Source organism: Hoplias malabaricus, chromosome 2 (assembly GCF_029633855.1).
Source record: "Hoplias malabaricus isolate fHopMal1 chromosome 2, fHopMal1.hap1, whole genome shotgun sequence".
NCBI classification, from domain to species: domain Eukaryota; kingdom Metazoa; phylum Chordata; class Actinopteri; order Characiformes; family Erythrinidae; genus Hoplias; species Hoplias malabaricus.
Window position 1 is genome coordinate 38,902,301 of NC_089801.1, and position 26,343 is coordinate 38,928,643.

The following is a 26,343-nucleotide window of genomic DNA, read 5'->3' on the forward strand; positions in this document are numbered from 1 at the left end:
GTTAATGTGTGTGTGTGTGTTTGTGTTTACAAGCAAGAATTTCTTACCAAAAGCTACTTAGGTTAGTGTCAGGGTAAGATCATTTTATTTACAAATGTACTTACACAAGTATAATATATATTAGTACATGCATGACTAGGGGCCAAATGTGCATGACCTGACACTTGACCCCTGCTGGTGCTTTGTTTTGTGAAGCTGATGATAATGATGATGAAGGCCATTTTAATCCTGTAACTGTTCTATGGCTATTTTACAATTGAGACTTTACACCCTAAACATATCACTGAATGGGACTGGAACTTGAAGGCATGGAATCCCCGCAGATTTGTTTGGCAAAATGAAAAAGAAACTGAAATATATACACCATAACCCTTTTGACTGGCTTGTGCAAGCAGCAGAAGTCTCTCTCTCTCTCTCTCTCTCTCTCTCTCTCTCTCTCTCTCTCTCTGGGGTGTTGTCATTATTGTTTATTCAGTGTAAACAGGATGACGGTTGAGAAGACTAAACGATTCACAACAAAAACAAACAAACAAAAAGATGTATACAAGTCTCTCTCTGTGTTTTGTCCCTTTTGTCTCTCTGTCTCTGTGTAAGGAGGCCTCTCATCATTAAAGCATTAAGGCAAAGTGCCGTTATTACCATAAACATCAAGCTGCTCTCAGTGAAATGTGCTGCATCCTTCATGTTGGTTATTTAATAATGAATATGTGTGTGTGTCTATGCATCAAGCACTCGCGTGAACCCAGCCGAGGAAATCAAAACACCCACGGCACGAAGATAAACCTGAGATCCATTAAAGTGATAATTCAGCCCAGTTTTCCTTCCTTAAACACAAATATAAATGATAAGCCAAACCATGTCTATCTAAAGTTTACTTCTTTAGTCTTACACTGGAGCTACAAGGCCAAGCATCTCAGAAGCTGTTTCTTAACGCAGTGGTGTCTGAGATTTTGAAGGTTATTGGTATTCAGTTATGATTTTTTTACCTTGCCCATAAAAGAAATATAATTTTCTGGATTCCTCAAATATTTGAAATCTCAGCGTTAAAAACTTGAAACTACCCATAATTATTGTCAGTGGGACAATTACATTAGTTGAGTTTGAGTCTGGAATCTGAGCAAGTAATTTAAATGTTTTCAAATATTAATTTGCAATAAAGTGACCTCTGACGGTTACATGGTGCTAGAAAATGCTGTTCACAAAAAAAGTCTAATAACATGTTATTTTTTCACTTTATAGGCACTTTGGGAGAGAATGAGGGGGAAGAGAGTGATCATTAAATATGAATGAAGACTGGGAAACACACACACCAAACAAGAAAACACATAAAAACACTTAGAGCTGCTTTATATTAAAATAGTTTGTTCGAATCCATTAGACCAGATTGATCATAAAGTGACCCTTTCTGTGTTCACACATTGTCCATAGAAAGGAATTATTTATTTGATTACAAAAAGATGAAACACTCTTATTGACATGAACAACAACCAGCACTTTTAGAGGCCTGTTTAGGGCGGGGAGCCCTATTTCCACCCTGAATGGTTATATGTATTATGACAGGAGGAATGACATTTCCTTCTTGAGCCCACCGTCCACTAGTTTAATTATAGTGAAGTTAAAAAAAATGGCTATAAGAACACCATGTTTCGAAACTATGTTAAGACACTGCATTTTATTACAACCCAAAATTAAGCTGTCTACGATATGGGCCGTATTAAACAAGATTTTAAGATATTTTTATGCATTCTAACCTTTAATATATATTTTTAAAGAAGTAAATATATAAAGAATGTCATTACGAGCTTTAAAACTACGTTGATTAAGGAATAAATAAATCAGCATGAAAAGTTGTCGCGCTAGTATTGCTACTGTGAGCAGTAGAGGTGTAATGCATATCTCGGCCGCAGGAGGGAGACAGACGTGCCGTTTTAATGTTTCTGTTGCTGTAGAAACGAAGCGCGAGAAACAACAGATAAGTTTACGAAGTTGAAGTTTTTTCACATTACTAAAAAAAATTAAAGTCCAAAAGATGACTGTGAATCTGGAGGATTACTTTCGCACCGTCTTTGAAGAGCACCTCTCAGTGTAAGGGTCTTTATGGAGTGTGATTTATGTTGTATTCTCATTTATGTTAGCAGAACTGAAATGGTGGTCTTAAACCGAGTAAATCTTGACAAAATAGAGATGAAAGTTAAAATAAAAGTTTTTAAACATGCTTTTAATATAGAACTGTTAAGTAGGTTTTACAGTTCAGTTTTAAAAACAGCGATGAATATTGTTTGTTATGGTGGTCAGTGGTTAAATGCAGACTCAGAGTTCTCTCCAGTCATGGAAGTAGTCATTTTAATCACCAAAAAGTAGCAAACAATGTATCACTATATGACAGGAATTAACCAGTTTATGTTACAAAAAATTCGTCCGTCACACAGGTGTTCAAAATTAGTTGAGTAATTCCTGATAACTCCAGGACATTTGATATCAGTATTATTATTGTTTTACAACATAAGTCAGATAAAATTTTGGCTTATTTAATTGTTACATTATTGTATGTATGTATTGTTGTTATTATTACTATGTTATTTTCTGACTGAATGTGTTAAGCAGTGTGTCTGTGCCAGAGGTTGATCTGAGGACTGGAGCCACTCATTTATTGGACAAACAAAAAGAAATAAAACAAATGGACACTGCTCTGAGGACACAGAAAGACGTACAAACTCTCTTTTCTTCTCTTATCTTTCTTTCTTTTTTTTCTCTCTGTGTTTCCATATGTTTTCTCATGTAGCTTGTATATGTGGGTTTGTGTTTAGACATTTGAGTTGAAGAAGGAGAGTCTGAGACAGAGGAAAGAAGAGCTGAAAAAAAAAGAAGAAAAACTGAAAGACTCTTTACTCCAGTTTGACAAATTTGTCCAAGTAAGTAAAAGTCTTGCCTCCAGCAAAGCATTGTGGGACACTGGAGAAATAAGGTTTAGGTCAAAATGACAGCTCTTAGAAATGTAATGGTGTCTCTCTCTTTCTCACTCTGTAGGAGAACGATGCTAAGAAGGCAAGAGGGATGAAGAAAGCAGAGGCAGAGAGAGCTGTACTGAGAGAGAGAGAGAGGGAGGTGCAGCAGTTACAGAGAAACATTGCTGCTCTTTTGGCCAAGAAGGAGCAACTGCAGGCACGAGTCAGTCGCAACAGAATTTACTGGAGCTTCATAGAGAAGGTCCTCAAGAGCTCCAAGAAGGTAAACATGCTCCTTCACATATAAAAGCAAGGAAAAGTTTTTGCTAAATTGAGTTTTTGACAAATTGTTTTAAAATGACGTTTGTGTTTGAGTTTGAGGAAGCTGGTCAGCTGATTGGCCGGTTTGACACGCTGCTGTGTACGCGAGAGAAGCTGCTGAAGCGACAGAGTGAACTGGAGCGAGAAAGAGAGAGTGAGGGAGTGGAGCTGAGGAGATACCTCAGTGAGAGAGGATCGGTGTTACTTCACTACAACAACAAACTCTCACAGCTACAGACGGAACTGGACACTGTCCTCTCTCAGGCACTCAGATGGGTACCAGTCTTCCCCGTCCACCTCTCATACAATCTGAAGCCCTGTCCAATGCCAAATCTGGGCTACTGGGGTATAATTCCCCCCAGCATTGGGCTGTGGGGCAGTGGAACTGTGTTTTCTGGAGAGATGGAGCTCCATCCGGTTCCTCTGGTGTGGTGTTGGAGATGCAAAACTAATCATCAACTGAATGCAAACAAATTAATATCTGTCTGTGTTTATTACAGGAATCCACATGGAATCACATCCAGGCGACGGCTGCTAAAGAAACACTTCTGCTGGGCCAGATAAAAGTGGTGACCCTGAATCTGTATCACATGACCAGTGGGGTCACAGGCAGAACTGAAGGAGTTAATGTTGATGACACTCTGGAGCAGCTGGACAAGGTCAGCTTTATCATTTTATATTTACTCTTTTGGATTTGTAAAATTTTTTTTCATTTTTAAAGTGATAGTTACTGGACTGCCTTAGATTTTTAAGTTAAATGGTGATGACCAAAACTGTGTGACTGGCTGAGTGTGTGAAATTGTCCAAAGGTGCGAGTGTGAGAGAGACTGGGTGAGTGTATGCAATTGTCCACATGTTTGAGTGTGAATGACTGGGTGAGTGTGTGAAACTGTCCACAGGTGCAAGTGTGAGTGGGTTCCTCCCTTGCACCCAATAATTAAAGGGTAGAGTCCAGCCCTTAATTTGAAATGTACATATATCATTCTGGATTTAATTAAGTTGGTTCTTATCTCCAGATCCAGCGGTATCTCCAGGACCGAGCTGATATTGTTCATGATCTGAGATCAGATGCTGGGAACAAATCCATCCCCAGTGACGAGTAAAACTGCACCACAAACCCTCACACAGTTTATTGTCCTTTTCATGTCATGTTTTCTTTTTATTCCAACAGTGTACATGTATATATTTGAGACCAGAATAAATAATCATGACTCTGTAGAAGATGTGCATTCATGTGTTTATTAGGCCAATGCTCTGAGCTGCTTAGTGATGTCTCTACAGTGGGCTTCTCATTTCTGTTTCTTCCCTTTGTTTTTCTTGCTTTTCTTGCTCTTGCCATTTGCTCTCATGGCCTTTCGCACTTGTGCTCCTCTCCAGAATGCCTGGATAATAACGGCTGCATGGCTTTTCCTTTCCGTCTCTCTCTCCTCCTCATCCCTCCGTTCCTGAGCTATTCTGCGCTCCTCCATGATCTGAGAGTACTCCAGCTCCAGCACAGAGTATTGTTCCAGCAACGTATTAAACTCCGCCCTCTCCTCTTCATACACCTCACTCATCTGTTCTAGTTCCACCTGAACACACACACACACAATATTAGAGTGAGAACATCATTTATACAAGACACACCAGAGTGGTAATTCATTGTCTGTAACCACTTATCTAGTTCAGGGTCACGGAGGGTCCAGAGCCTACCCGGAATCACCCTTCACAGGGCAGCACACACCTACAGACACTTTTGTGTCACCAATCCACCTACCAATGTGTATTTTTGGACCGTGGGAGGAAACCCACGCAGGCACATGGAGAACACACCAAACTCCTCAGAGACAGTCACCAGGAGCGGGACTTGAACCCATAACCTCCAGGTCCCTGGAGCTGTGTGACTGCGACACTACCTGCTGCACCACCGTGCCGCCCTCACTGTGTCACAGATACAGTAAATTGATTGGCTGCAAGAGACAGAGCTGATGCTATTTGTATTTTTGTGACCTGGGGAAATTACGCAAAAATCGAACAGATGGTGAATGAATAATGTCACATTTTCTCTGTCCAAAATATCACATACCATTAATTAAATGTTTTCTAAATAACTTATGGTCATCCGTGTGTGAAACCCTTGTAGCTCCTAATCAAAACTTAAAATGCATATTTCCATCTTTTCAAGCCTCTGTTCTCTGAAAGCTCTTCACCTGTTTCTCTCCAAATTCAGCTTCATATTTCTGAATCCAGTTTTCTATCTCCGTCTCCACCTTGTATTTCTTCTGTAGAATAAAATACAAACATCCATCAAAGCATATTCAGAATCTACATCAAGTACCATACAGACAAATCAAGTAATTCCACATGCGCACAGGCACACAGCCCACCTTGCGCAGCACTGTCTCAGTTTTCCTGTGCTCTGTGATGAGGCTTTGGAGCTGAGCCCGAAGTTTACTGGCCTCCTGCTGGAGCCGAATCTGTTTCCCTTCTGAAGTTTTCTGAAGTGACTCGTACATGTTCTCCGCCTCTTTCTGCGTTCGATCCACAAAGTCTTCAGCTGTCTTCTCTGTCTGATGGAGACAAACCTTTAACCTCCAAATGACATCATTCTTCTTACTGATCTGAGAGAGAGAGACAGAGAGAGGGTCATGGGATATATCCTGAAGTGTCCCTTATAAAATGGGTTGTCCTCTAATTCTTCATCAGTGGACACAGGACACTGAACACATTTGGCTTGATATCTTTGGTTGGTGGATTATTCTCAGTCCAGGAGTCACACTCTTTAAACTTCATACTTCAAAAACACCAGTGGCATTGCTGGGTCTGATCCACACACACAGTGCAGTACACACTAACACACTGGAGCTGATAACATGGAAAATGGGTGTAAAAACTGCGTATACTGATTGTCCCAAATGTCGCTCACCTCTTCATCTCTGTCCTTTGTTGCCGCCGCAACTTCCTTTTCAAGCTTGGCAATAACCTCCAGGTTGCTATGGTGACGCATGCTGACTTCTTGTATATGTCGGTTGCGTTCCCGTTCTTCTGAAGACGTGGTCAGGAGTTTATCCAGTAATACAGATCTGAGCTCAAGTAACCCTGTAACCAGCTCCTGAGCCCACTGTTGGTCTTCTGTGATTGGCCCTGCCCCTTTAAGCCCTGCTTCTGCAGTGGGACACGCCTTCAGCAGCCTTAAAACATTCAGTAATGAGTTCTGCAGAGCTGTGGCCAGTGCCTTGTGTTGTTTTGGATCTGTATCCACACAGAGACCTCTGTATTTCTCTGTGAGATATAAATGTTCAGAGAGGGAGGTCACAATCTCTTGCCCCAGACTGAGAGAGAGAGCAGATGTCAGTTCAGAGGGCAGCAGGCTCACCAGCTCCAAGCCACGGATACATTCATCCAAAACCCCCAAAACCCACTGCGATTCCAGGGACTCCAGCTTCTTCCTGGATGGGTCCATGATCTTCAGTGGCACCTTGTTTAGGGTCACAGGGCTGAGGGCTACAGCAGGGATGTCATCACCAGAGGTTGCTCTGGAGCTTTCTGACGCCATGGATATGGATTTTGCTGAGATGTGGAAAAAATATTCCAATTAGTATTGCACAAAAATATTATTTTTTTAAACTGTTACATAATTAAAGACCTCCTCCAATGAAAGTCAAATGTTTTGTGTGTGTTGTGGTTGCTTGTTGACATGTCCTGAGTGAAATAAGATGTTAGCACTGTTGCTAAGGATTTCTGCTTTAAAAGTGCTGTGTTCCAAGTGTCCAATGTTTCAAAACATAGGTTCAGAACGACAGAGTTTCATACCTCACACACCCAAGGAACCAATCCTATCAGCTTGCAGGGTGGGAATTTCGAGCTGCAGGTGACAGTTGTGGATGAGGGGTGGGTGGAGATAGAGGTGTGGACTAATTGCATATTCAGAGATTTGTGCATACTGAATGAAGGTGGAAGTGAAGAGCTATATATTCTGCACTTGTAAAACAGTAGGGGCATTATATCTCTGAAATAACTTACCTAAGTGTAATTCTGAAAAGAGAATGGCATTTAGGGGTTTAATTGATGATCAAAGAGGACTTTAAATGATCCATATGTTAAAAAAAGCAGATAGTAGTCTAATTGTAAGTAAATTAAATAAAATTACTGTTGGTGTTGTAAACATAAAAATGCCTGTTTCTATTCACCACCACTATACAGAAAGATACACTGAAGCTCTATCATTTTGTTTTGTTCAAAAAATATGTAGTTCCCCTTTAAGTTAACTTTTCAGAACAGAGGATGTGATTGTACTCACTGTGGAGGAGCTTTATAAACCGTCTACATCAATGAAAGATTCAATGAAAGTTTACATGTAAGGAAATGCAGTGAAACTCGTGGAGAAATCTGTAAAATATTTAATGAACTAAAGAGAGCGACCTCGCAGCCGGAGACTCGGGGTTTCACCTGTGTACAGTCGGTTGCTATGGCGCCGGGTGCAGGACATTTTCGGTTCTCAGATTTCAGTCGTAGATTAGCTTAATGTCACATAAATGTCAGGTGTGTAACACTTTCCAAAAAGTACACGATGTTAATGTGTAAGTATTCTTAACATTTTAAACAGCACCCATTCAATTGTTTTAAAGTGGGTTATATGCAGTTTTATAATTATGAAAAAATAATTTTCACATTTTTTTATTTTATTTTTGAAGCTATTTTAACGTTTTCCCTTGTGTTTGTGTATATTTTTTAAATGTTTGTATCTCAAATATCTTAATTATTTAAAAACTTTTTTCCCCCAAAGGTTAACCAGGATGCACACATACTGCATACATACACACAGACCATAATATAATATAATATAAAGCCGGAAGTACTTATATAATACAAGAATGAATGAACGAACGAGTGACTTAATGACCTAATTTAACATTTGGTACATGTTAACATTTTTTTAAATCTTCCAAAAACGGATTTGGAGAGGTTCCATTTACTCATATGAACTTTCCTTAATATAAGAAATTAATGCATCGAATATTTTAAACTGTTTTATTTTTTCATTTTTAAATATTAATGGTGGTTTTATCATATAACCATAATATAGAAAGCCTCTTCTGTGTTTCCATGAGACTTTTATTATGAAAAATGCGAGTGATGTTGTCGTCAGTGTGTGTGTGTGTGTGTGTGTGTGTGTGTGTGTGTGTGTGTGTGTGTGTGAGAGAGAGAGAGAGAGAGAGTGAGAGAGAGTGTGTGTGTGTGTGTGAGAGAGAGAGAGAGAGAGAGAGAGAGAGAGTGAATGTGTTAGACATACTGTTGTTGACGCTGCTGTTGTTGTATTGGTTTATATCTTTAAACGAATGTAGCGCTGCATTAACAGAGCTGCACTGTAGGATGCTGGACGGTGTTCCGGTGTTCCGGTGTTCCAATATCCCGCTCTGTGAGAAGGAGAAGGGTTTTGAATGCGGAGATTAAACTCAGCTTCCTGGACTCTTATCTGTGTTTAAACCGGTTTAGTTTGTGCTGATCCGGTTTAAGTAGCTCAGCAGCCGGTTCTGCGGGACTTTAGGACGCTGTGTGTTGTGGTATCGGCTCCAGGCCTCGGCTCCGGCTGAAGTAAATCAGTGTGCAAGAACCTAACGGAGTCCGGATGTTAAAACTTTGTTCAAGTTGTATAGAGAGCTGGGAGCCTGCAGCAGGGCCGATTTGGGTCTGGTCTGTGCTTTAATTGTGTGTGATGTGTGACTAATGTGTCTTTGTCTGATCTATGTCTGCTTTGTTTCTTGACAGTGTGTGATGTGTGTCTGATCCATAACTGCTTTGTGCTTGGTCTTTGCCTGCTGTGTGTCTGACACATGTCTGACCCATGAGTGTTTTTGTGTCTGATGTGTGTCAGATCCATGACTGCTCTGTGTCTGACCTGTGTCCAGTCTGCATCTGATTTGCTGCAGTCTTTCTCTGATAAGCTGAGTGTGTTCTGAGTATTTCTGATTTTTATTTGGTGCGGAGAGTGTGAGGAATGGATGATGACGTCCCTCTGATTCTGACCTGTGAAGAGGTCAACAGTGGGCTGCTGGGGGACGAGGGAACAGAGGAGAGTGAGTATCTAAACATTTACAACTTTTAAAGGGTTTTTAAAGGCAGTCTCCCCACAATTCTCACCTTTACGGGAACCACTCAAACTGCTCCAGTGTTTGATTGATTGGTTTAAAAAAAGGAAACTGGTTGTAATAGCAATTGAAGTGCCCCCTCACCCCACCCCCCACCACCAACATGGTGGATAAAAACCTTTGTATTATTCAAGTGTGCAAAAGCAGTTAAAATATCTAAATGCTTTAGCCTCCACAAATGCTTCTTCATGAACAATAACAGTGACAAATTCATTACAAGTTCATACATTAGTATCTGCAGCCACTGAAGTGTAGGTGTACAGTGTGGATGCTTCAGTGAATATATGGAATATGGATGCTCCAGTGCAAGGGGTGGTTTTATTGTAATTACTTTTAACAAATGAGTCAAACAACATTCTAAAATATGTAAAAACTGAAATGCATATAAATCACACTACATGTTTATAAAGGCCCAGATATAAAGTAAAATGAACTCTCCCTTGAACTTACTTCCATAGACTGACCTGGTCAGACAGTGATTGTCTAGTAGCAATTTCCTTGTCCTCTCCTACTATTGGCACTATTGCAGAACTGCTACACTGAGAATGTAGGTATTGTGGGCAGAGGTCCCTGTCCTCAATAACTTTCAGATGTGGGTCACTTCTGGCAGAGATGCGGCACTGCTGGACCACTGTCAATGCTGGCAGAGTGCATGTCAACCAGAAGAGGCCCAGATGCTCATTCGGCCACACGTCACAAATCAGATCTGACCCACTTTTGATAAAGACATTTCTGTGCTGGCCCTGGCAAACTGAATGTGAGCAAAAAGTGGCCCAAAAGGTGACCACTGCTGATGTGTGGTCTCCATCTTCTGTTTATATGGCTCTCGTGGAAAGCAGGAGTTGTCTGATATCCGTGTGACAAGTGGGTCATGAACATGGAGGGCAGGCTAGGTACAGAGGAGTTGTGATGTCTGGGGATGGTCCGGTCAGTGATCCGTGCCTGCTGCTCAGGCATATTTTCCTCTGTCTAAAGGAGGTATTCTGAGTGCAGCTTACACAGCAGGTATTCTCCATTAACCAGATAATCTAAGCTCAAAAGTCCTATCGTCCTCCTGGACAGTCCCTTATCTGATTATCTTCTCACTGATTATGGAATATAGTGGTATAATAAGTAGGAATCGGGGATCTATATTTTATATCTCCATCAGAAAGAATCAGATGTGCATTCCAGTTTATATCTAATCAAAATGCGGGGGGCCTACGGTGGTCCTTTTCCATTGATGAATAGTGTGGACAGGTACACTGTGCAGGTGGGCCCCAGTCTGGAAGTGTGAGCCTGTGTAGATCTGTAGGTGTGAATATTTTATTTTCTGTTATTTTGTACACCCCTGTATTTTTCTTCTACCTTTTTCTTACTTGGATGTCATTAGAGAATTCAGATGGATTGGATTCAGAGGGATTAAAATTCCATTTGTAAATGAGCATTAATATTTCCCAGGGAATATTAATGTGTCAGTCTACAATTTCATACAACTGAACTGCCTTTTCTGGACTGACTGACTTGGTGGCCTTGTTTGGCAGGCATGAGGTAAACGCATTAATATTCATATGCACTGAATAAGTGAATGTTTCATAATGTGTCCCCTTTAAAGATGTAGTAGATGATTTTGTTTCATTGTAATCCTGGTGCAATATATTACGACTATGATTAGGACAGTTATTTTTGGAGCAGCATTAGCACAATTGCCTGAGGAAAAACTATTAGGAAAACCGCATTTTGAGATGGAGCAGCTGTTTGTTGTAGGGGTCGCCTTGACCAAGGGTTTGGATAGAGCAAACTTTGGTGACTATGTAAAAGATTATTCATCAGTACCCAACTCTGTTTCCTAACATAAAAATAAACCCATCACGTGGCCATTGACTTTTAACTTATGACATACATTGTTTATGATGTTTTGGCTCCACCATGTGGATGTGCATAGAATAGCAGTGAATACTGAGTGCACGAGAGACAGAAAGAACTGCAAAACATAGTTTATTTATTCTGGTGGGGGACAAAATATTTGAAAGCAAGGTACGAACACAGGCTCCTTAAATATCCCGTGGTCATCAGGTAAGCTCATCTCGGTTCAGAGTTACAGGCTTATCCATGTATGTTGAGGGAGGATAAAAGCTCTGTTCCTTCACTCCAACCCAGTTTTCCTGCCAGTCCTGGGGCTCAAACTGGAAACCTTTTCTATTAGGTGTACAAATAAGTTTTAAAGTGTTTTTGTGTAACGTATAAATGTAATAACATGTTCAAAAAAATTCTCCTGCTCTTTTGTCAGTTTATGGTAACAAAGTTTAATATTTTATGTTCACAATCGCTAACATGGAAAACCCTGTCTTTAAATCATCTAAACCAAACTCACACACATTTTTGGATACTATATTATCCCAAGAACACAATAAATACATCAAATTCTTCTGCAATGCTTTTTCCTGATGGGGATCATAACAAATGCGGCAACCTATAAATTATTCTCACTCGACATTATCAAATTATTATCCATCCATTATCTGTAACCGCTTATCCAATTCAGGGTCACGGTGGGTCCAGAGCCTATCTGGAATCATTGGGAGCAAGGCGGTAATACACCCTGGAGGGGGCACCAGTCCTTCACAGGGCAACACACACACTCACACATACACTCACACCTACAGTCACTTTTGAGTCGCCAATCCACCTACCAATGTGTGTTTTGGACTGTGGGAGGAAACCGGAGCACCCAGAGGAAACCCACGCAGACACAGGGAGAACACACCACACTCCTCACAGACAGTCACCCGGAGGAAACCCACGCAGACACAGGGAGAACACACCACACACCTTACAGACAGTCACTCGGAGGGAACCCACGCAGACACAGGGAGAACACACCACACTCCTCACAGACAGTCACCCGGAGGAAACCCACGCAGACACAGGGAGAACACACCACACTCCTCACAGACAGTCACCCGGAGGAAACCCACGCAGACACAGGGAGAACACACCACACTCCTCACAGACAGTCACCCGGAGGAAACCCACGCAGACACAGGGAGAACACACCACACTCCTCACAGACAGTCACCCGGAGGAAACCCACACAGACACAGGGAGAACACACCACACTCCTCACAGACAGTCACCCGGAGGAAACCCACGCAGACACAAGGAGAACACACCACACTCCTCACAGACAGTCACCCGGAGGAAACCCACGCAGACACAGGGAGAACACACCACACTCTTCACAGACAGTCACCCAGAGGAAACCCACGCAGACACAGGGAGAACACACCACACTCCTCACAGACAGTCACCCGGAGGAAACCCACGCAGACACAGGGAGAACACACCACACTCCTCACAGACAGTCACCCGGAGGAAACCCACGCAGACACAGGGAGAACACACCACACTCCTCATAGACAGTCACCTGGAGCAGGAATCAAACCCACAACCTCCAGGTCCTTGGAGTTGTGTGACTGCGACACTACCTGCTGCACCACTGTGCTGCCTCAAATTATTATTATTATTATTTGTTGAATAAAAAGACAATTGCTATTTTAATACTACACAACAGTTACCATTAAATTACAAAAGATCAGGAGAATGTCTGAATATTGAGTTACAAATATATGTCACATAAAAACACTTTAAAACTTACTTCTAATAGCTTCAAGCCCTCTTCTTCAACCCTTAGTTCTCGAGTGAGTGGTGAAGCTGGATGGAGCGCATGGCTCTATTTTCTTGCTGTCTGAATTTCTTGTAGTTTTCTTCACCAGCAATGTAAGTTAATAGGTCTTATTTTTTCCTGTCCTGATTTTTTTTGTAGTGTCCAGTTCTCACACCCACAAAAAAGCACAAAACGACAGGACAGATCCGATGATTGTTGTTTGTAGAGACACAATGTACTTTCTAGGGCTGGGAGATATGGCCCTAAAATAATAACATGATATTTCAGGGTGTTTTGGCGATAACAATGTTTGAAAAATTAACAATAACAAAAAAAAAATAACAATGTTTATGAAAAATATTTCAAAAACAGACTATTGCAACAAAAGCATATATTCATATGAATTATTTTATATTCAATATTTAATATATATTAATAATATTAAAGGCTTCTTTTATTTCTAACATAATACCATGGATTATTGTGCATCTGATATTTTATAACCAAACCACCTCCACATGCCACTACACTTTTTTTGGAGCAAATTCCTTCACCTCAGAGCCACTTTACATCGTACTTCACTGTGGCTAAATGACTCATGTAACGAACGTATGCTGTATTATGGGTAACTTCATGGCATCATTATGTAAACAAGTCCAAATATCACAACATTGATATTGTTTAGAAAATGATGATGATGATATTATTGGGAATGATACAGTATGACACAGCACTAGTCTTTTCTCATTTTTGTTCTGGTGCAACAACAACAACGAAAAAAAAATCTAAAACAAAATATGTCACTGTCGCTTTAAGAGAACAAGTTTCCTGATGGCAGTCAGTCATGTGTTTGAGTGTCAACCACAGCAGTCTGCAGCTCTTTGTACGTACAACCACACACAAGAGAAACAGCGACACACGACTGAACATGCTGCGTCAGCTTTGTGGTGGGTGCCACACTTGTTTGTGGCCCCTGTCCATTGCCTATCAACACACACACAATGCTCTCATGACTGAAAGGTGAACTGGTTGTGGGACTCTCCATGAAGTTTGTGTCCTGAAGTTTGAGGTCTGTAAAACTGGACACTTTTTACTGGACATGGTCCTGGTCTATTCCATCTAAAGGAAAGTGCCTGTGAAATAGGAATTCTACATCTGGGTTATCTCTCTTTATTTGGCTCTCTGTCCTGTGATCCTCATTATGAGCCTCTGGATTCGCGACAGTGGAGCTTTATTTGATGCCGCTGAAGGCTATTTATAGAATAAAATAAAAGATTTCAGTGTCTGAGGGTCTGGACCTTGTGGTTATCCCACTGAAGCCAACGTCTGTTTGTTTGGCCTGTGACGAGAGTGGATCACAATGGAAATATGAGGCTGATTTAATTACAAGGTTTCTTATGGACTGCGGACTGTGTCCTTGCAAAAATTAGATCGACCTTTCCTCATGTTGTTTGCGGTATGGAAGGTAGGACTCTGGCATGATGGCTTTTGGCTCCTCTTCTTGGTTCCTCAAGAACATTTCTATTCCTCAGTGAAATGGACACTGATCTGCTTTCACTACTGACCACGGCTCTTTTTTGCGGCTTTGAAAACCACGGGTGATCAATCACTAAAGCCCTGGGACATACCTGCTGTTTGTTTTGGATTAACTTAGTTTGAAGCACCATTACAGCTAAGTACCTGCTGATCTTGCAAGTGTTAGAATGAATGTACAAACCACTGCGGCAGATTCTGAGGATTTAAAAAAAGAAGTGGCATGTGAAAAGGGGAAATGACACAAGGACAGAGAAGCTTTTCCTGGTGAGCCTAAGGAAACCTCAATTAGAAGCAGAATAAAGCAAAGAAAGCACATCTGAACAAGGCAAGTGTGGAGTATCTAGAGAAATTAAAGCTGGACATTCTGTTCTGGCACAGGAACGCTGCGTCCTTTCTGATGATTTTTCTTTTTTGGAATTAGTGTGGATTTCCTTACCAAGGCCCAGTAGATGGAGAAGAACCTTCAAGGCAGGGTTTGCTGGATCATTTCCCACATTTCCGCTCTTGCTGGATGCTTTTCTTGAAGTGGATGTGTGGACTGATGTTGTGCAGGAATGTGGGAATTGTTCTGCCGTGTGGTTGGACATTTGGGATTGGATTGCAGGTGGATCTGATTGGGCTTGGGATTTTGAGAAGGCTGGAGATGATGCCTCGCAGTTGACACTTGGTCGTTAACTCTTTTTGGCCCTTATTCTCTTTGACTGACTACAGTCTTCAGCTGAGGCTGTCATGGAAACCGGAGGTGACCATGTCAGTGGGGCTGAACAGACACCCGACTGGCCCTTCCACTCGTCTTCTTTCTACCAACCCTGTGGATGTGCTGGTACGTGGAAGGATTTCCTTACATCACTAGACTGGGTTAACACTTCCAGAGTGTAATGTTGAGGTCTCGTAGAGATAGTGTACCCTTTCATGTTTGTATCTATAATTCATCTTCTGGGATGCAGTATGTGCTGCTGAAGTGAATGATTTCTGTAGCTCTCTCTATGCTACAGTATTTGCTCAAACGTTTCAGGTTTGTCCTTGGCTTTAAGTGTTTGTTTAGCCAACTGACTCGCCATTGACACATCACACTCACAGGTCAAGTTTGACCATATTACTACAAATTTTCTTATCCTATTTGGGGGTCACAAAACCACATCAGTTAATAAACAATCCATGTGTATGTCCAAATCTTCAAACAAGCAGTACCCCTATCTAAACAGCCCTGTTCAGAACGGCTGCTTTCAGCGCCTGTTCCTTTAAATGATAATGAACAACTCGCTGTTCACCCCGACCAGAGCTCACAGCAATGAGGAGCAGAATCTCTGATTTTTAGCTGTTCTCTTTCTTTGCTCTCATTTTCTCCATTTTTACTCAGTGCTCTTATTTCTCCATGCTTGTTGTGTCTGTTTTGCTGTATTTAACCTTTGTGTGGTCTTTGTGCTCTCACATAAACGCAAGTCCAGCGCTGTGATTGGACAGACTCAGACAAGGGGTGGGGCAATTCTAAAGTCTCTGCACTTGACGCCAGAAGTGTAACAGAATCAGTACAACTCGTTTTGTCGTGTGTTTTCTGACTTAGGCAACACACAAAATTGACTGGATGGTCTTGTTTCACAGCGTGTGGGTTGGTGGGTTCTAGATTCACACATTGCTGTTTCCATGAACTGAACAAGCAGGCTTTCATATCATGTTGCCTTAAAATCTCAGTACTTCTCAGTCACAGTCACTTTAAATGAAGAGCTTTGGTTGTTAACTGTGGTTTGGTCTCGGTTGTTTGCAGATGGAGTGGGCAATTATGATAATTCCAACAATGTCACCATTCCTGGACCCCCAGACTCCATAGCCCAGAATTCTTTACGGCAGAGCTGGGAGATGAATTACCAGGAAGCAGCGATTTATTTGCAGGTAAAACGGTTCTGAAGATGTTGCTTTTGAAATGTCAGATGGAACTCAGTAAATTTAATGTAAACAAATGACCTCAATGAGTGTGTGTGTGTGTGTGTGTGTGTGTAATGTGTGTTGTGCTTCTTCCTCAGGAAGGGGAGAATAATGATAAATTCTACACTCACCCCCGCAGCCCCAGGGCTCTGAGTGCATATCTGTTTGCTCATAATCATCTGTTCTATCTGATGGAGCTTCTGACCGGAGCTCTACTGATGCTGCTGTCCCTCTCTGAAGCTCCAGCTGTGCCCTCGCTCAGACTCGACGTCTATGTACGAACCCCTCTGTCCCTCTAAATGTTCTCATCTGAGTGCGTTGAGCTCCTGTGATATTGGCTTAGCAGGAGTTCGAATGGAACTATTGTGCGTTTAAACATATGATATTCATTAACAAATAAGTGTGGGTGTTTTATCCGCAGGTTCATGCCACTCTGGAGCTGCTGGCGTTAGTAATGGTGGCATTTGAGTTGTGTATGAAGCTCAGATGGCTTGGCTTTCACACTTTTATACGACACAAGAGAACAATGGTCAAGGTGTGTGTGTGTTTATGTGTGTACACAAGGAAAATATCATATTTTGCGGACCAAAACCTGTTTACACACATTATGGAGTGTTCCTTTTGAGGAACACCAGGTGGTCCCCATAATGTAATCATTACATTTCAATTTGAAGACATATTTTATTGTTGGGGTTGGAGTTAGGTTCATGGTTTGGGTTTGGGTTAGTGTTTGGGGTTAGGGTTAAGCTAGTAGTACTTAGTTTATGTCTGAAAATCTATGTAATGACCCCATAGTTCACAGCTACAACATGATGTGTATGTGTGCTGTGTTGTTATTGATTAATGTTTCATTTCTTTGTGTTTTAATGAGGAGCTGCTTATGGCTAATTTGATTCTTCTGTTCTGTTCATGCTAATATTGTGTGTGTGTGTGTGTGTCAGGCATGTGTGTTGTTGATTCAGTTTGTCGAGGCGATCGTGGTGTTAATAAGGCAGACGTCTCATCTGCGTGTGACCCGAGCTCTGAGGCCCATCTTCCTGGTGGACTGTCGGTACTGCGGGGCCGTGCGAAGGTACGCTGCTCTGAGTATGTCTCATTTTCAGTGGCAAGGGTTTGTTCTCGCTGAAGCACTGGGACTGATTTTCTCATCCCTCCTTTCTTTTTCTTTTCAGAAACCTGCGTCAGATCTTCCAGTCTCTCCCTCCTTTCATCGACATCCTCCTCCTCCTGCTCTTCTTCATGATCATTTTTGCCATCCTCGGCTTCTGTCTGTTCTCCACCAACCCAGCTGATCATGTGAGTGTAACAGACACACACACACACACACACTCTGTATTTTACATCTCTGAAAGATACAAACTTACAGTAATGATGTTCTCTGTTCTCTCTGCAGTACTTTAACACTCTGGAGAACAGTATCGTTAGTTTGTTTGTGTTGCTGACGACAGCGAAGTAAGTTCCTTTCATTCATGTTGACATTGCTCTTTGCTTTTAATTATCCATGAGATAAAACCATATTTATAATTTAATGCAATGATTTTAAATTGGGATTATATTTTATACTGTATGGTGTCATTTATTTGCTAGTTGTTAATCTTGACTTTGTGTGTGTTTGTGACAGTTTTCCTGACGTCATGATGCCGGCTTACTCAAGGAATCGCTGGTCCTGTGTTTTCTTCATTGTTTACCTCTCGATCGAGCTCTACTTCATCATGAACCTGGTCTGATTCTGAATGATTGTTTTTATTACGTTACTTTAAGCTTGATAAAAATGAACCATGTAGTGGTTATTATTAATATTTTGGCCTTTTGGGAGTCTGATTATTGTTGTGTCTTTTCTTTTTTTTTATCTTTTTCTCATGTGCAGCTTCTGGCGGTGGTATTTGACACCTTCAACGGAGTGGAGAAAGTAAAGTTTAAATCTCTTCTTTTACACAAACGCTCGGCTATTGAACACGCCTTCCAGCTGCTGGTGAGCCGACAGGTGAGCTCACAATCCATCAACTGTGTTCTCATAATAAAAACTTCATTAAAGGTGCAGTCAATTTTAGCAGCAAAAATAAGATATAATGAATTGTGAATTGGTATTTTACTTTTTCAAATCATATGAGATCATATTGATTTGTATTTCCTAAATGAAATATTTTATGTAATAGGTCTCCAACATGAAGGTGGCCATACTTAAAATGGTGTTAGTACAGTTCTGTAATGGCTGTTTCATAAAAGCCATGGAGTTTATGATATTTGTGTGTTTGTGTGTTTAGAGGCCAGATGGAGTCTCACTCAAACAGTTTGATGGTTTGCTCCGTTTTTATCGTCCGAGAATGAGCGCACGCGATCGGTTTCTCACCTTTAAAGCCCTCAACCAATCTGGAACGCCAGTGCTCAGGTCTTCTCTCTCTCTCTCTCTCTCTCTCTCTCTCTCTCACACACACACACATATACATTCTAAATACAAATAATGACAATATATATTACATCATTAATGTTTCTGTATTTCAGCCTCCAGGACTTTTATAAGATCTATGAAGTCATGGGCCTGAAATGGAAGGTAATAATTAGTTTTCCACAGAGTGAGTTTGGTGTGATTAAGAGAACAGATTTACTGTTTATATCTTTGTATTACTATAAATAAACCTGTGCTAAAGTTACAGACCACTTTTCATTAATTTCCATTAAAAAAGAAATATGCAGACATTCAAGTTTCAGACTTAGAAGTTGTTTGTCATTCTGTGATTTAGTGGTTTTGAGGTCAGCAGTGTCCTTGGTAATTGTTGTTAACAGTATGTTTAGAATCAACATCTTGCTGTAGGGTGAATTTTTTTATATGATTCGTGTGTGTATGTGTATGTTCTAGGCAAGGCGTAGTGGGGAACACTGGTTTGATGACCTTCCTCATACTGCCTTCCTCATTTTTAAAGGTTCCACTTTCTTAAGTTTCATTACATTAAAACTAAACTTCTCTGAAATCTACATGGTTATATTTAAATTATTGCTGTACATTTCTTTCTGTCCAGGATATTGTGTATAAACTGAGAGATTCATATTTCTATTTTTATCTACCAGGGATCAATCTCGTTGTGAAATCCAAAGCTTTTCAGTATGCAATCTGTAAGTTCTTCATATTTAAAATCTCTTTAAAATCCTCCAGGCCAGACATATGAATACTGGGTTTACATTGTGCTGTGTGGATTTGCTCCCTTTGAAACTTCTTAAGGATAGAATTTTATTGTGTTTTTTCTTTTTTTTCTTTTTTTTTTTGGGGGGGGGGTGCCTTTTCATGAACAATATGGTTGTAGTCTTTATGAGGAGCATCAGTGTCTGCATTAGCCGAGGGCTGTGAGGGTTTAGGGAGGCTTCATTTGGATAGGTTTTAACAAATCATTCATGCAGCTGATTTAGTAAATTTGGTGCCTAAAACACACTGTATGAGTTTAGAAATGCTCAAATGTTTTAATTACATCATGTTTTATTTTTGTGCAGATATAGTTGTAGCTGTTAATGGAGTCTGGATTCTGGTGGAGACCAACATGTTAAAGAGTAAGATCAATTCACCTTTTGACTGGCTTGTGCAAGCAGCAGAAGTCTCTCTCTGTCTGTCTCTCTCTCTCTCTCTCTCTCTCTCTCTCTCTCTCTCTATCTCTCTGCATGTCTGTCTATCTCTCTCTCTTTCATTCTCTCTCTCTCTGTTTTAATGTGTGTAAAACACCTGTTGTTTTTTTTTCAGGTGATTTCTCCTGGTCACAGCAAGTTCCATGGAATTACATCGTCTTCCTCACAAGTAAGTCTGACTTTATAAACCTCATATGGTTGATATGAAGGGGAAAGATTTTATTAAATGTGGATTTGAAGGTGAACATGTTTCATTTGACAGTGATCTGTTCTGATTGGCTGAGTCCTGTTTGTGATGTTGTCTTGTAGTCTATGGTGTGGAGGTTCTGTTGAAGATTACTGGCCTTGGCCCGGTTGCTTACTTCAGCTCTGGCTGGAACCTGTAAGAACACACACACACACACACACACACACACACACAGAGAGAGAGAGAGTGTTCCTCTTAGACACAGATTTTTACTCCTACTGTCCCTCCGTGTTCCTTTTGAAGGTTTGATTTCTCTGTGACCGTCTTTGCGTTTCTGGGGTTGATTGCTCTGGCCTTCCAGATGGAGCCGTTTTACTTCATTGTGGTGCTGAGACCCCTGCAGCTGCTCCGGTGCGTGGGGGCTTTTATTCAATTTCAACAGATGTACTTAACTCTGAGTTTTGTATGTGTTACTGTGTAAAAAAAAATGTCTGCAAATGATCTCTTTTCTTATCGGCTGTTTATTATAGGCTGAAAGACTCTTTATAAATTTGTGTGGGACTCTATGTTGAAAGGAGGACATGTAAATGTGCTGGGTTTAGTGACATCACAAAGACCTGCTGTCTATGATACCTGACTATATTTAACAGTGTGGAGTGTAAACATGCTGTGGTGTGTCCCTCTTTTTGCAGCCTGTTCAAAATCAAGCAGAGGTACCGTAATGTTTTGGACACCATGTTCGAGCTGTTCCCCCGTATGGCCAGGTGGGTGCGCACTAAACTCTGTTAGAAAAAAATCAGCCAGTCCTGAAGTCAAAACGGAGTGTTTTATCTCTCTCTCTCTCTCTCTAGTCTAGGGTTGACTCTCATTATTTTTTACTACTCTTTTGCCATTGTTGGGATGGAGTTTTTTGCGGATGTCATCTACCCCAACTGCTGCAAGTAAGATCCGTTTAGCATTTTACACCTATCAACAACAAGATTAAGACCACTGACGTGTCAGTGGAATAGCATTGTCTTGTTTCAGTGGCACTTCTCAGGCCAGATATATTAAAAATTCACATGGTTTTAATCTTTTGGCTTATTGCCGTATGTCTTTGAGATCTTACCTTATGAAATAATATTTTAGGGTTAATTCCCCTAATGTCTCGCTGTTGTATCATCTGTAAATTTTGTAATGTAATGTAAATGTAATGATGCCACAGCCACATCATCCTCAGTCCAAAACTTGTGGGAGTTTGAGCTCATGTGCAGCTTCTCCAGAGTGTCCTGGTCTGGAAGGTGCTTGTTTAATAAATTTGTGTGGTTTCAGCACCAGCACAGTGGCAGATGCATATCGTCAGATCAACAAAACCATTGGAAACCGCACAGTTCTTGATGAGGGCTACTACTATCTCAACAACTTCAACAACATCCTCAGCAGCTTTGGTCCGTTTGGGTTTGTTTTAATACATTGAAATATCTCTCTCTCTCTCTCTCTCTCTCTCTCTCTGTGGGTTTTGTATTTAGTTGGTCTATGACATTGTCTTTGTTTCTGCAGTGACCCTGTTTGAACTGACCGTGGTCAATAACTGGTACATCACTATGGTAAATATTTTGAGATGTTTATGCCTTAATAAAATGTAAATACTCTTGGCACATCATTGATGTTCTTGGATTAATGTTGCGGAATGTCAAAATATCAACGTTTTCTCAATTTTTGTAGATTATTGAAATATTTATCATTTCAAAGGAATTTTTTCCTTGAAACCATAATAATGCTATGGTGATTTTGCTAAAATCTGATCAAATTCTGCATTTGTTTTTCAGGAGGGTGTGACATCACAGACCTCTCACTGGAGCCGGCTATACTTCATGACCTTCTACATTGTCACAATGGTGTGTGTGTGTGTGTGTGTGTGTGTGTGTGTTAGATATACACATATGTAAATAAAATAATTTACATGTGGCTGTTGTAGGTGGTCATGACAATAATCGTGGCCTTTATCCTGGATGCCTTTGTTTTCCGGATGAACTACAGTCGGAAGAACAGGGAGCCACTGGATGACCCAGAAGGTTCCCCAATTAATTTACATTTATAATTTGATCAAGGGTAAACCTATTTTAAATATGACTGGATACTAATATGTAAAGAGAAATCTTGTGTGTGTCTTAGATGAAAAAGGAATTGTGTTTGAGGCTGAAGTGACTCGTGCTGAAGCTCTGCAGACACTCGAGCTTTATAAACACACTCTCGCCGGAACTAACATCAGCTCACTGCAGGAAATGTGTGTTGCCATGGAGAGGAGTGGGGTGAGAACACACATAAACACACACACACACACACACACATACAAACCCTTCCCAGAATCATACAATCTAATAAACTCCATCCTGTTCATCATTTTGCAATAATAATTACATATAAAATTTACTGTTCAATTTGTGGTGCATGCTGGGTAATTGTGTTTCCCTTTGCCTGCAGCACTCTAGTTTAGTGTTTCTGGGTCGGAGGTCGCGGACAAAAAGTGATCTGAGCATGAAGATGTATGAAGAAGAGATTCAGGTCAGTGTTTTATGGGAAAAAGATCTAACCAGCTGCCCTTATTTAAGGGTGTACTCTCACCAGGTGATCCGCACCGTTTCACCGCCCTGGTTCAGTTTGGGTGTCCCAAAAATAACGAAACATTGGTGATATAAAAATATGGCTCGCACTGCTCCACAGCTTGTTTCTAAAATGACTGACCATCTTTTATATGGGTGTTTCCTTCATTTTCAGGGTTCTTTTTTACATTGGGGACACACTGTGTAACCCTTAATTGTACAGTGTGAGCGCAGGGCAGTGGGGGGTGGGTAGGTAGGAAACGCACACTGTGGCATGGTACATTTCAACCAAGCCTAGTGTGAGTACACCCTAATTCTTAGACTTTGCTTCAGTGTTTCCACAGTGGGTAACAGTCAGTCAGTGACTCCGTCAGAGATATCAATGTGGTTCAGTCGTGTGTTGTATTTACAGGAATGGTATGAAGAATATTCCAGAACAAACCTACCTCAACTGGACAGTCCACTCGACAGAGACCTGGACAGCCCTGATCCTACACAGAGCATCAACTAACACAGACACACATCTATGTGTAACACGTGCTACTTATTCACACTCCTAATAGTGTTCGTGGACCTGTGTTTATAGAGAAAGCTTACAGTTACACACAAGCACACACTGCTCAAAAAAAAAAAAAACGTAAAAAAGGCTTTGTGGCTGTCTTCCTCCACCTTCAAAATGGAGTGGAGCAGGTGCAGGTTGCCAAGGCAACAGCCCAATACGTTCCTCCATCCTCTTCCTCCTCACTCCTGTCATGGAGAGTGTTAGCCAATAGGACGCCTTATTACCCTTCACGACTTTATGGTTCCGCGACCAATCAGGGAGCTTGAAGGCCATGTGATTGCACTAGGGTCTGGGAACCACTTTAGTATTTTCCAGCATTTGGAAGTACACTTGTGACCCTTCGACCTTTTCCGAGGATTTATCCGGGAGATGAACTGGACCAAACAAGGTCTCAGAGCTTGAAGGATTTTTTTTTTTTCAATGACTGAATTTGCTCCTCCTTTTTTTTTTTTTACTGCTGCTTTCATTGCCAGATGGGGACTAGAGTGTGTTTTTACACTCACAGTTGACTCAAATCTACAGAGGCTACATACAGATACTGCCCTGGGGATAAGACAACCTTCAGATTGGACTGTCGTATAAAACTGATTTCCTCTTTGTTACAAGCCAGCAACATTTTCTTTTTACAGTCACATCATGTTTTTATTGTTATTTTTAAATTTATTTTATTTTTTGGTCCCACTTTTTTCAGAGTCCTTTGTAGATCATCTACAGATACTTTAAATATTCACAAAATTTCTGCAAGTCTAAGGAATAAAGGGAGATTGGAAAATGATCTTCTAAAAATTAATTATAACCTTTCTAAAGAAAACATAACATAAAACGTGATGTTTAACAACAAAAAAATCTACAGAGGATTCTACAAATAAAACATTTTCTATTTATTAATTAGTTTATTTGAAGGGATTCGTCTGGGCCAATAAGCCTGTGAAGACAAACTGGAATACCTGCATTATTAAAAGGACAATCTGGGCAAACTATTTTGAAAACACAGAATTCAGATCAAGTGTGTACATGTGTACAACACCATCCAACATGTGCTGTATGACCCCACAATTCTCAACACCTTCAAGAAAATTCAGCATTGGGTGTTGAAGTGATCTAAGCCTTGGCTCTGTTACCAGGCCCTGTTAACCCCCTGTTTAATCGGTGGTTACATGCCTCAGCCGTCTAATGGTGCTTTTCCACTGCATGGTCTCTACTCGACTCGACTTGTCTCTACTCATCTTTCCTGTTTTTACATTAAGTAAATTTGGTCATGGTCCCTGGAACCAGGGTTCTTTCTAAGTCTCTGCTCTGTTGTGGTTCTAAGTAAGCCATGTATGAAAAACCCATGAGGTTGAGTAAACCTTGAACCCTAATTGGCCAGAGAGAGTCGTCACTCTACGCCACGCAATGCAGACGTCCAGCATAAACTTTTGTTTTTTCATTTGTTTTTATCCACCTCATCATGGTCTTTTGAAAGGTTCAAATGCTCTTTGGATTGGTGACCGAAGCAAGAATCCAGCGAGAGCTGGAGGCTGCAGCAAGGAAAGAAATAACTCTACTGATCTGTCTGAACTGATGACGGAGCTCTGTTCAGTCCCAAACAATAACAACCCGTGAATACGCAATGAGTAAACACCACATAACTTTACCAATTCCGTTGTGCTTTCCAAAGCCTGCTGTTCCTGTTAGAGATGGGGTTTTGAGACAACACTGGAAACATTTAATGGGGGAGCTGTGGGAGTGGAAATCCGACCAGGGACCAGACAGAGTAGGCAACATGCTGTGGAAAAGCACCAAAAGAGGCCGTTGGCTTTGCTCTCTGATTGGCTAATTTGGTTCCTACAGTGAAGATCAAGGTGAGAACAAGTCTTGTTGGTGATGTTTTGAATGTAATTCCGTTATCTGTTTTTTCGGTTCTTACCGGCTCAGTCTCGATCTAAACTGTCCCATAAAAAGAAAACAGGAAATAGATGAGACAACCGGAGGTAACTTTCTGGAAGTGTGAGGGCTAGTTCAACTGCATAAAGTGTCTTCAGGAAAGCAATCCCAGTATTCCTGTTTTACATGAATTCCGAAAACAACATTACAGCCCCTCATCAGCACCAGACGCAGCCTGCCATGACTAAGTTGAAAATACAGATTTATAGATATATGATTTGTGTTTGACCTCTGAGCTGCAGTATTTAAATCAACACTAGGTAAAATTTGATATTTTTACTTGTGCGCCATATCACACCCACCCCCACTTAATGTTGCACAGTGTAATTCACTTTAAGAGCACTGTCTTGAAATCAATGGGGAGGGTGTGTTAGTGGTTTCCTATCCTCCTTCAGAAATTATATAGTGCAGTTTCTGCAGTGCTGAGCCCAGAGTAGCTGCTCAGTGGAGCATCTCAATGACTTTGAACCTGTAATGTGAGGGCTTAAATACTACCTAGTGTTGTCTAACCCCTTATTTTCCTTTTTATAAATGAGCAGTGTTTATTCAGTATTACATCCTAGCCACAGGTCCATCTAGAAATGTATAATTACTCATAATAAGAATAATTACAAATAAAACTTATTTACTGGGTGTGCATAGCGAGACTAGATGCTGCTGGGAGATGTGTCTGACCTCCTGCAGCTCAAGGTCATGTTCATTATTGTCCTTGCTGCACTTTTTTGCCTCTGAACTCTGGGTTTTCTTTGAGGTGGAAGATGTGCAGTGCTGATGCTCTTGAACATGCTGCAACACTAAGCTTTTGTAAATGGCAGCACTTAACTAACAACCTGTCCCTGCCCCTCGCTGTTTAATCATAGCAAATCCAAGGGTCTCTGTAAAAAATAAACCCTGCTACTTTTCTACACCTGTTCTTTTGTATAATAAGGTACTGAATCTATTAAAGGATTCATTTTAATGAAGGAGTTCTTTGTC

At 40.9% G+C, this 26,343-nt stretch overlaps 3 protein-coding genes across 8 annotated transcripts; 2 read left to right on the forward strand and 1 right to left on the reverse strand.

The window, feature by feature from the left end:
• Positions 1–1,939: 1,939 nt before the first annotated feature.
• cfap73 (cilia and flagella associated protein 73) lies at positions 1,940–4,458 on the forward strand. 2 transcript variants are annotated; one of them, XM_066659364.1, is made up of 7 exons: positions 1,940–2,085; positions 2,602–2,707; positions 2,808–2,912; positions 3,028–3,228; positions 3,321–3,542; positions 3,767–3,925; positions 4,283–4,458. In XM_066659364.1, the coding sequence occupies exons 1-7, from the start codon at positions 2,030–2,032 to the stop codon at positions 4,367–4,369; spliced, it is 936 nt and encodes a 311-aa protein (XP_066515461.1). In that variant the 5' UTR covers positions 1,940–2,029; the 3' UTR covers positions 4,370–4,458. The 2 variants fall into 2 exon arrangements, with proteins under 2 accessions (XP_066515461.1, XP_066515462.1); XM_066659365.1 differs by having other exon boundaries at positions 2,605–2,707.
• A 40-nt stretch (positions 4,459–4,498) lies between these two features.
• iqcd (IQ motif containing D) lies at positions 4,499–8,670 on the reverse strand. 3 transcript variants are annotated; one of them, XM_066659362.1, is made up of 5 exons: positions 8,539–8,670; positions 6,172–6,815; positions 5,633–5,866; positions 5,456–5,527; positions 4,499–4,837 (listed from the first exon to the last, which is right to left on the reverse strand). In XM_066659362.1, the coding sequence occupies exons 2-5, from the start codon at positions 6,799–6,801 to the stop codon at positions 4,556–4,558; spliced, it is 1,218 nt and encodes a 405-aa protein (XP_066515459.1). In that variant the 5' UTR covers positions 6,802–6,815; positions 8,539–8,670; the 3' UTR covers positions 4,499–4,555. The 3 variants fall into 3 exon arrangements, with proteins under 3 accessions (XP_066515459.1, XP_066515454.1, XP_066515460.1); XM_066659357.1 differs by lacking the exon at positions 8,539–8,670 and adding an exon at positions 7,546–7,696; XM_066659363.1 differs by lacking the exon at positions 8,539–8,670 and adding an exon at positions 7,059–7,185.
• On the forward strand, positions 8,596–26,294 carry tpcn1 (two pore segment channel 1). Of its 3 annotated transcripts, none has more exons than XM_066659346.1 (26): positions 8,596–9,322; positions 16,342–16,466; positions 16,598–16,774; positions 16,921–17,034; positions 17,441–17,571; positions 17,672–17,795; positions 17,893–17,951; positions 18,121–18,220; positions 18,367–18,483; positions 18,764–18,888; positions 19,002–19,050; positions 19,357–19,420; positions 19,566–19,610; positions 19,983–20,039; positions 20,227–20,280; positions 20,421–20,493; positions 20,602–20,709; positions 20,991–21,062; positions 21,150–21,239; positions 21,610–21,725; positions 21,838–21,884; positions 22,107–22,175; positions 22,256–22,352; positions 22,453–22,589; positions 22,762–22,842; positions 23,293–26,294. In XM_066659346.1, exons 1-26 carry the CDS (start codon positions 9,244–9,246, stop codon positions 23,389–23,391), a joined length of 2,409 nt encoding a protein of 802 aa, XP_066515443.1. In that variant the 5' UTR covers positions 8,596–9,243; the 3' UTR covers positions 23,392–26,294. The 3 variants fall into 3 exon arrangements, with proteins under 3 accessions (XP_066515443.1, XP_066515439.1, XP_066515447.1); XM_066659342.1 differs by lacking the exon at positions 8,596–9,322 and adding an exon at positions 14,662–15,399; XM_066659350.1 differs by lacking the exons at positions 8,596–9,322; positions 16,342–16,466 and having other exon boundaries at positions 16,642–16,774; positions 17,441–17,585.
• The last annotated feature ends 49 nt before the right edge of the window (positions 26,295–26,343 follow it).

Excerpts from the sequence above, each read along its gene's own strand:
- iqcd (XM_066659362.1), bottom strand. The coding sequence starts at position 6,801 with ATGGCGTCAGAAAGCTCCAGAGCAACCTCTGGTGATGACATCCCTGCT. Across the intron at positions 5,867-6,171 it reads CAAAGGACAGAGATGAAGAG|ATCAGTAAGAAGAATGATGT; the intron begins GTGAGCGACATT and ends TCTCTCTCTCAG. Across the intron at positions 4,838-5,455 it reads CTGAATTTGGAGAGAAACAG|GTGGAACTAGAACAGATGAG; the intron begins GTGAAGAGCTTT and ends GTGTGTGTTCAG.
- cfap73 (XM_066659364.1), top strand. The coding sequence starts at position 2,030 with ATGACTGTGAATCTGGAGGATTACTTTCGCACCGTCTTTGAAGAGCAC. Across the intron at positions 3,229-3,320 it reads TCCTCAAGAGCTCCAAGAAG|TTTGAGGAAGCTGGTCAGCT; the intron begins GTAAACATGCTC and ends TTTGTGTTTGAG. Across the intron at positions 3,926-4,282 it reads CTCTGGAGCAGCTGGACAAG|ATCCAGCGGTATCTCCAGGA; the intron begins GTCAGCTTTATC and ends TCTTATCTCCAG.
- tpcn1 (XM_066659342.1), top strand. The coding sequence starts at position 15,306 with ATGGAAACCGGAGGTGACCATGTCAGTGGGGCTGAACAGACACCCGAC. Across the intron at positions 21,726-21,837 it reads CAACATCCTCAGCAGCTTTG|TGACCCTGTTTGAACTGACC; the intron begins GTCCGTTTGGGT and ends TTGTTTCTGCAG. Across the intron at positions 21,885-22,106 it reads ATAACTGGTACATCACTATG|GAGGGTGTGACATCACAGAC; the intron begins GTAAATATTTTG and ends TTTGTTTTTCAG.